At 37.5% G+C, this 9,638-nt stretch overlaps 1 protein-coding gene across 1 annotated transcript in view; it reads right to left on the reverse strand.

The window, feature by feature from the left end:
- Positions 1-4,403: 4,403 nt before the first annotated feature.
- ADAM28 (ADAM metallopeptidase domain 28) overlaps positions 4,404-9,638 on the reverse strand; it is a 97,931-nt gene continuing 92,696 nt past the window's right edge. Inside the window, exon 22 of the mRNA XM_004707700.1 lies at positions 4,404-4,744. Within this exon, the coding sequence (XP_004707757.1) occupies positions 4,404-4,744 (341 nt within the window). The remainder of the gene's footprint in view (positions 4,745-9,638) is intronic.

Below are 9,638 nucleotides of genomic sequence, written 5' to 3' on the forward strand. Positions count from 1 at the left end.
TTGGACATATGGGTTAATGTTGGACTTGTGGGCTTGGGCAGCACTGGGGTGGAATGTTTTCTTGATGCACACTTAACCTATACATAAAACTCTCTCTTCTACATGAGTCTCTGTGGATTTGTTTCCCTAAAGTCCCCAGACTGACACACATGGGAATGGAGACGGCCATCTCCCGTCACCTCATCTGGGAAAGCTTAATGAAGGGGGAACCTCAGGCCTTGAGACACAGGTCATTCACCCCAACCACGATCAGGTCAGGTCACTGTCCTTAGCTTCCAGAGGAGTAGCGTAGAAAAAATAAATGCCGTAGATATTACTTCCTTTGTGAATTGAGAGGGAGGGGATCAGCTAGTCTTGTTTTTTCAGTTTCCCAAGCACCATTCTTCTCTCGTGCCTTCATTTGAGGCCGGTGCCCTCCAGGACTGGAAGATGCTGAAGGATTATTATATGCCTGTGTTCCAAGGTAAAACTGATAATCAGCTGGGTGACAGCCACAGGCTTCTTTACTGACCTTCAAACTCACAGAATTGTCAAATCGTCTACTGTTTCTAACTAAAGCAACACGCAGAAGTTCAAACTGAGCCCAGCCTCACTCACTCGAACATGCCTGAAGGGCTTCTACCAATTTTCTTCTGGGACTAGAGAAAAAAAGAGACATCCTATGTCCACCATGATTTACTTGCATAAAGCCAGACTTTATAAACTCTCTCTCAAAAAAAAAATATATATATATATATGTAGATGATAGATATATGGACAGATGGGATAGATAGGTAGGTAGATTGATAGATAGATAGATAGATAGATAGATAGATAGATAGATAGATAGAGATAGATATAAATAGAGCAAAATTGATATGTTTTCTTACTAAAATCACTCAGGATTGTCTTCCCTCAAAAAACGTGTTTCAGAACAAAACCAAGAGGAACCGACATAACTTCCCTTCTTCCTCTTTGCTTCTCCATTTTGTGTTGTAAGAAGAAAACAGAAGTCTAAACCAAACAACAGCTCATGTGACTTTAGTGGCAGAGTACATTTTTGCTAAAACCCCACAAATTGCTGATGGGAGATTATTTGAGATTCTCTGTGTCAGTGTGTGGGAGATCCCTGACCCGAGGAGACGTTAGAAGCCACTAGTACAAATTGTACTTGTGGCATTATCTCCAACTGCTGAAAAATAAAAGGTATCTGGAAACCTGATCAGTTCAAAAGGCTCTGTCCTTTCTGCTCAGTCATGGGGACGAACCTCAAGGGCGTGAATGAACCAGGGTGCTATGGGAGTCCGCAGCTCCATCGGGTTCTGGTGCAGTGACATCTATGTTCCCCTTGTGGCTTGATGATCTTGATTTGCTTGTTTGAAATTCAATTGTTTGTCTCTAAATATGTCAAGTCCATTTTAGTTTTACCTTTCCTCCTTTTTTGTCCCCCCAGCCATGCAGACCACTATTAAGGTTTGAGGGATAAAAAATCTGGAGGAGTTTTATAAATAAGTCATTTGCTTTTTAAAGAAACACACTGTGTATATTGATACATTGGCTCAGTTTAAAAAAAATGCAAATTACTTTTAACAGTCATCAAGAACCAATGATAGTCTTAAGATAAACACTGTCCTTAATCATTTACAAACTGATTCCCCTCAGCCTTTGTTATGAAGTGTTAATTTTGGTTTCCTCTTACCCCAGCTAAAGCACAACTGACAGAGTTGAAACAGTAATTTAATGACAGTACTTGGGATCAGAATTGAAATTAATGACAAACATCATATTTTATTGTTTTGTCTGATGAAATTACTTTTGCTTTTCTAAATGTTAGGTTGCATGGATAATCAGCAACTGGTCATATGTAATTAATTGCTAAAGTAAAAGGAAGAATTGATATTGAAAATACAGTGTGGCTGAGATATCTTCATAACATTTTGATTCCTAACCAAAATTATTTTGGCAATAAATAGATTACCAAAAATACTTTCAGTTAGGAATCATAAATTTAATGCAGACATTTCAACCACCAGTAATTTAGGTACGAAGCTGTTTGAAACTACCAGCCACTTCACGGGTGAAACATGAGGGTTTCGACTCCCGTAAGGAGTTCTGCTCTAATAGGGTCTCTGTGAGTGAGAACCAATGCACAGATTCTGATTTTTAAGTTTTTTGTTTTTCACCAAGATAACAGTAGTTTCTCCTCTAGAACTAATAAAAAATATTAAGATTTGGTTTTCTTTCCCCATGCTCTGATTCTGTTTGTGTAAATTGAGTCTACATTTTTTCCAATGCTGTGCAGATTACTTCAATGCTCATCTTTGGCCACGAATCATGATTATATAAAGAACCCTTTGAACATGGACATTTAGCAAATAAAGCAAACACATCTTTTTTACTTTTATTTATTTAAGTCTACACAGAATTGATCTAAATAAAGTTATTACAAGGGCAAAAGAATAAATGATGTGAAAATCTGCTAAATAACAAGCCTACGACCTACCCCCATCCCATCCCAAACCGAACCAAATTCACCGCCTTCAAGTCATTTCTGATCCATGCTGTGCAGAACTGCCCCCTTTGTGTTTCTGAGACTGTACAGTTTTACAGAAGCAGAAAACCTTATCTTTCTCCCAAGAAGCACTTGATGAGTTCAAATTGCTGAACTGTTCAGTTAGCAGCTGACTCTGTAACTCACTAGGATAGCAGGGCCCTGAACTATCCCATAAGAAAGAAATGCTTTCATATAATCAATTGAGATGAAGAAAATTGCTTAAAACAAAGGGCTGTGCAGTGATAGAAAATAGAACCAGTCACTTGGTGTATAGCCATGATGTTTTTAGATAGTAAATCTATTCAACTGCATAGTTAAGTATACTCTGATGTTTATGCTTTTTAAACTCTGTGAATACTTAGTTATTTTAATGTAATTAAAATTTGCTTAATGATGAAGGGAAATCCTAGTTTAAGAAGAGGTGATTATGTGGTTTCTTAATTCATGATATATAGCTCTATTTCAAATAATAACTACATTTTAGTGTGTGAAGTTAAAAATAGACAAGAAAGGGTACAAGGCGCCCTCAGGTGAGCCTATGCCTTTCTCGTTACTAGGATTCCTTTCGGTTTGGGCATATCCAGAGTTCTGGCCTGGCCAAGCAGCCAAGAATGTTTTATGGAGCACCAAAGAGCTGCCATGGTGAGAAGCCAGGCAAAAAGCAGAATCAGGTTTTCAAGTTTGTCCTCTGAGGTGGTTAGCTTATTGTGCCAACCTGGCCGATAAACACATGTGGGGTTAATTGAAGGGTGGAGGGATAAATGGCTCAGTGACCCTCGCCTTTCTAGTTCTCAGATCTCTGGCTTTCTGATGGTTGGACTAGGGTGCATCTGCCTTAGCAGTTCCCTGCTTCAGCTGGCAAGGCTCACTTCCTGTAAGACATCCCCACGGAGAAGCCACCTGAACCTACCCCGGTGCACCCCTGGGTGCTGGAGCAGCCGTGTGGAGACCCTGCCAGTGCTGAGATGTTTACACATTCACAGATTCAGCTTTCCTCCTGCAGTTGGTATCATAGCGTGTATTTTGGGAGATGGAAGAGGACTTCATGGAGTGGTGTCGGACATATGGGCTAATGAGGGACTTATGGGCTTGGCAGCACTGGGTTGGGATGTTTCCTGGATGTGCACTTACCCTTTATAAAAAACTCTCTCTTATACATATGAGTTTCTGTGGATTTGTTTTTCTAAAGTACCCATATTAACACATTCCCTAAAGCAGCACCAACAAGGAAACTTCTCTTACTTCTCAGTATCAGAAAGAACTGTGCTTCTTTTTTATTTTTAACAGTGATAAAATATACATTTATTTACTTTGTTGAATCAGAAGGGCATAAAAATTATTTCTAAGTCGACATCAGGCAAACAGAAAGGTGCTTCATAGTCCAGTTACCATGGAGTTTATTTAAACTAAGAGAAAAGGTCATAATGCTTTCATGCAATACATACTCAGTTCTTTAAATAACAATGATGATGAGTAGCAGAAGGAGTTAAGGAATGCTGTACTTGTGCTCCATACAAAGCACCAACATTTTGGGTTTTGCATAATTAGGGAAATATCTCAAACACTTTTCAAAATACTGTTATAGCCAATACATAGAGGCATGGCCTTTAGGTGGGCATAGGAATGCAGTTTAGAAAAGGAAAAACAACAATAAAAACACATAAACTATTCAATTTCTTTAAAATCGGGGAGCAAGAAAAGCAACATTGAATTTCACATACTGATTTTGTACAACTTCTATATAGTACCTTGACATAAATCCAAGAGCAAAAGTTAAGACTCTTCTTCTCTATTTTTGGTAAACACCTGCATGGTAAACTTGAGTGACTTTCCCCCCAGGATTTTACCTGGGAGTAGCCTTTTAATATTTTTATTTAAAAGAGGGCAGGTTTGGCACTTTTACACTGATGTCAACAATGTTAATATTTCTTGGGATCTCAGGAAGATTCATATTCTTTACAGCTGATACTGCGCGGGCTGGAGCTCCTGCTAAGCCAGCCTCAGATTTCTCCAGTTTATTTTGTGCATCAATTTGTGTAACAATCTCATTCATGTTGGTTTCCAATACCATTCCCCCCATCACCATTGCTGCAAGAATATTGTGAACCTTATCTACATGGAAAATTAAATCCAGTTCACAGACATTTTCAAAACACTTGTCTAATGTTTCCACGAACACTTGAATTAGATCTAAAATGTCAAGTTCACTTTCTGAGGAATCCACACAGAAGACAAAATATAATGTTGCATAATGTCTATGTATTAGTTTGTTGTCAGATCCTGTGCTTCTTATGACTCATCACTTTTTATTTATTTGCGTGTTTTTTATTTTTTATATGAAGCTGCTTTTCTACCATCTTGATCCATGTTAGCTGTTGACTTGTTTGTTTTTATTATTTCATGGACATTGTGAACTTCATATCGATCTTTTATTTACTCTTTGAATATTTATTTATTTATTTATATCAAGTTTGCATCAAAACTTGGAGCATGTACTTTTCAAACATGTAAGGCAGTGTGTCTTTTTATATTTTTATATTTCAATTTATAGTTTATATTTCAATGAGATGATCAGATCCATGTCCTTATTATTCTCATAACTTCTTTGCCTTCTAATGTTCTTAATTATTTGCTTCTTTTGTGTTGAGTTTTAAACCTCCTTGATTGGAGATGTGCAAGTATACATGTATGCTTAATGAAAGTAGCATTCCCAAATAGGTAATAAGACTTAATACAAATAAGGAACCCAAAAGCTGTGGTTCAGTTGATCCTTTATGGATTACCTACCATTTCTGAATCTAGCACATCCTTTCTGAAATCATATCTCCATCCATGCTCTTGTCCAACCCATTACCTTCTTAGAATGTCATTATCTTTTACCGCCTGAATTGTTGCCTATCAGTTAACTTATACTGGCATCTTTTCTGAGAATTGTTTAATGCTCTATCCTGATAGTTTCTTCATGTTCTCTTGTAGTCATGTTATATCTATTTGTAGCTATTATTTTACTTCTATGTTTAATTATGTTAGTCTTTGGAAATGAGCCATGAGTCTCTGGACAAGAGAGAAAGAGGGTATAATACTTTATTCACAATGGAAACTATTAAGTAGGAACTTTGTAAATGCTAAAGGAAATGACCAAGTCAGAGTAAATTTTCCAAACAAAGAATGGTCACAGATTCCCGATGGAAGACTTTTGTTAAATAAAAATGTAGCAAGTAGTAACTATTTGCCAGGCTCTATGCAACCCACCAGCCACTCAATGGGGAGATGAGGCTTTCTGCTCCCGTAAAGATTTATGACCTTGAACACTCACAGATGGTTCTACTCTGCTCACTAGGGTGACTGTGAGTTAGAATTGACGCAATGGCTATGAGTTTGGTGTGTGTGTGTGTGTGTGTGTGTTTAATTCTAACCACTAGTAACAAGAAAGAGGAAACCTCAGAAGTGATTTTCAGAAGTGAACAGTCAATGATGCGAATTATTTGGCTGCAACATCAGGTTAGTTTTCACTTGGAAAAGTGTATAGATAAATTATGGCTGAAGATAGAACAATCTACCAATTTTCAATAGCCATAGTATTAAATATGCATTCCTGTTGCAATAGAGTTTTTCTGTGGCATGTGTAGAGCTAGCATCTTGGATTCACAAGACTTGGGGATAAGTGTTCATGGGAGTTCCCTGGTGACGTAGCGGATTATGTGCGTGACTGCTCTCTGCAAGTTCAGCAGTATGAACTGATCAGACCCCGAAGGGAGAAAGATGAGGTTTCCTGCTCCCGTTAGATTGACATTCTTGGGAACCCACAAGGGCAGTTCTATTCTGTCCTACAAGATTCTCTCTGAGTCGGCGTTGACTCAATGGCAGTGAGTTTGAAGTCCTCGTTACAATACTTTCTCCTTATGTGACCAAGACAAAAATCATATTCTTGTCTTTATCTTGATTCTCCTCTCTACAATGAAATTAATGTACAGAGGAGACAATAACTCACATTGGACTGTTATCAAGGTTACGGGAAACCATGCACACATGCCTACAGAAACACACAGACTTGTATAAATCAAAGTACACTCAACACATGTGAACTTTTTCTACTGGCCTGCGATCCTGATTAAAAATTACATAATATCAAATTGACAGCTGGCTATTACTTCATTTCCCCCCTTAATGGTATTGTGAAACCAGTGCTTGTTGATTTCCCCAGTATATATTCAGGTCACTGCACAATTTGGTACAGTGTTTGACCTTTCAACCAAGAAATTATGGCTGAGGTTCAGAATTGATGTGAGAGAAGGAAATTAAATATGAGTTATGGAGCCAAATGCTAACAACACATCAGAGGAGGACTTGGAAGACATTAAAAAGAATAGAGGTTTGCTGATGAAATATTTGCAAACAATTAAGCTTCCCCAAATCCGACTTCCAGCTTGAAGGTGTGTGATGTGGTAGATTGCACAGAAAGGGTTTCGCCACTGACTGACCCAGTGGCCTAGTCATCCTATGGAATTATCATCGATAGATTCACAGGATCTGGACCACGACCACCTCTTTTTTCTCTTCGTATTTCATGCTGTCTTTACCTATGTCTTAGTGAACCCTCTTTGGAAAGTGGAAAGTTATGTATTACTAATTCTATTTTATCATGAATAAAATTGTGTACACAATTTAAATATTTTGATTATGGTTGAAAAGCTAATTATTGGGAGAGCCAGGAGGACTCTTTGCTCTCTTGCAGTGTACCCTCACAAACTGTAACATATAATTTTCTATTTCTTCTGCTTTAAAAATTTTAACACCTCTATTGACATATAATCCACATATATGCAATTCAATAGTTTAAAAAGATTAAAAAGAGTGGGGCCCTCACCCCCACAATAAGTTATGGTACATTTCCTTCTTTCTTGTACTCATTATTATTTGCTCCTCTTTATATTTCCACTAAATTTTCTCTTGTTTTTATTCCCTTATTTTCATCTAAGATGTCAGCTTTCCTATAGATCTGTTCTATCCTGTCATTGCCATACAAGATTAAAGAGATATCTGCCCTGAATTATGGATTTTATTTTATTTTTTTACGAACTAAAAATATAAATCCCATCAAGAGTTCAGTCTTAAAAACCCACAGGGGCAATCCTACCATGTCCTTGAGAGTTGGAATCGGCTTGATGGCAGTGAGCTTCCAGAAGATGAAACAATCTCTTGGAGGGGGTACTGCCAGAATGTTCGTTGGAAGTAAATAAGGTAATATTTTATCTCATGTACTTTGGACATGTTATCAGGAGGCACCAGCCTCTGAGAAGAAACTCGTGCTTGGTGAATGAAGGAAAGAATCAGTGAAAAAGAAGAAGACTGTCAATGAATTGGGTTGACACAGGGGCTATGTGGGCTCAAACAAGGCAATGCTTGCAAGAATGGCTCAGGACCAGGCAGTGTTCTATTCTATTCTACAAGGAATTGCTATGTGTTGGAACTGATTCACCCAAATCTAACAATAACTGTCTAGAATTGGCTCCGGAAAGCTTCACTCCATTACATTTACAATCTGTCCCAAAAGACTCACAATTTCAAAGATCTACTTTACAGCAGCTAAAGACCTTTAAAACTCATTTTGAGAGAGGGATTGGAAAACCTGCTCTCTTCTGAGTCATAATACTTGGATTGAAAATTAGAGACCTTTCCTAGGAAAAAAGGTAACAATTTTTGCAAATTCAGGGCCTGAACTTTTCTTGCTCAAACATTATTGAGACACTGGAAAGAAACACTTTAGTTTGCACGTATAGACATTTGTGAACTTCCTTAAATACTTACTCCCAGAGTGAATGTCAACTATGAATTTACTCAGATGTTTTGTAAAACCAGAAAAAAAATAAAGGCAACATTTTACATGACTCTTGCTAAGGAAAATGGGCAATACTCTAATTCAAACATACGTATATAAAATTTTAGGAATAAAGTGAGTAAAATAATCTTTGCAATTAAAGAAATGCAAATTAAAACAAAAATAAACAATTCTATAAAGTGAGTAAGGATAACAACCACGTAAGAATCAAAACAAGCAAATGTAAATGGTATCTGGAGACACAGAAATTGCTTTCACCAGTTACAAGTAGAAAATAAACATGTTAAAAACAGTAATAAGTCAAAGGGAAATGTCCACGAAACAAGAACTGTCTGGTGTCTGCCTGCCATTAATGAGTATTTTGATCAAAGCTTTTATAGAAGAACTCTGACCCAAAGGTGAGAAACTTAGAACGGAATTTTAAAGTAGTATGGAATTCTGACTTTAGGCTGGATGAACTCCTAAAAATTGCTCTACAATAACTTTTATATATTAAATAAAATTATCTGCTTAGATCTTCTTAAAACCAAAGAAAAGTTTAGTTTGATTTTAATAAGGAATGTTTTCCCTGAACAGTATGCACTTCTACTCCCATAAAAAGGTACCCTCTCAGAAACCCACAGTTCTCCCTGGGCACAGAGCATTACTACAAGTCAGAATTGACTCAGCGACTTTGGAATAGAAGATCAAATAGAACAACCTGAAAGATTATATAGGAACTTAAGAAGCAGAAATTTTATGTCAACAGGGGAGTAACACCTTGGAAAGCAACTCAAAGAATAAAGAACTGTGCATGCTTTTAAAACCCCAGACGCTGTATCTTTTGATAGCCAGGCACCATCAGCTTTTTTCACCACATTTGCTTATGCACCTGCTTTGTCTTCAGAGGTGGTATCAGGAAGGTGAGCATCATGGAATGCCAATTTAATAGAAGAAAGTATTCTTGCATTGAGGGAGTACTTGAGTGGAGGCCCAAGGTCCTTCTGCTACCTTATTACTAAGCCTATAAATATATGCACATAGATCGATTTCCCCATTCTATTTCCCCAACCTCAAAGCTTGAAGGTAAACAAGTGTCCATCTAGCTCAGAAGCAACAAAGTCAACATGGAAGAACACACTAGCCTGTGTGATCACAAGGTGCTGAAGGGATCAGTTATCAGGCATCCATCAAAGAACAAAAAATCATATCATTGTTTGCTCACCTCCATGATATGATTGCTGAAGGCAAATGGGTGCATAAGCAAATGTGGTGAAGAAAGCTGAT

The sequence above is a fragment of the Echinops telfairi genome, unplaced genomic scaffold (assembly GCF_000313985.2).
Source record: "Echinops telfairi isolate 266 unplaced genomic scaffold, ASM31398v2 ScPeMD7_9;HRSCAF=40, whole genome shotgun sequence".
Lineage (NCBI taxonomy): Eukaryota > Metazoa > Chordata > Mammalia > Afrosoricida > Tenrecidae > Echinops > Echinops telfairi.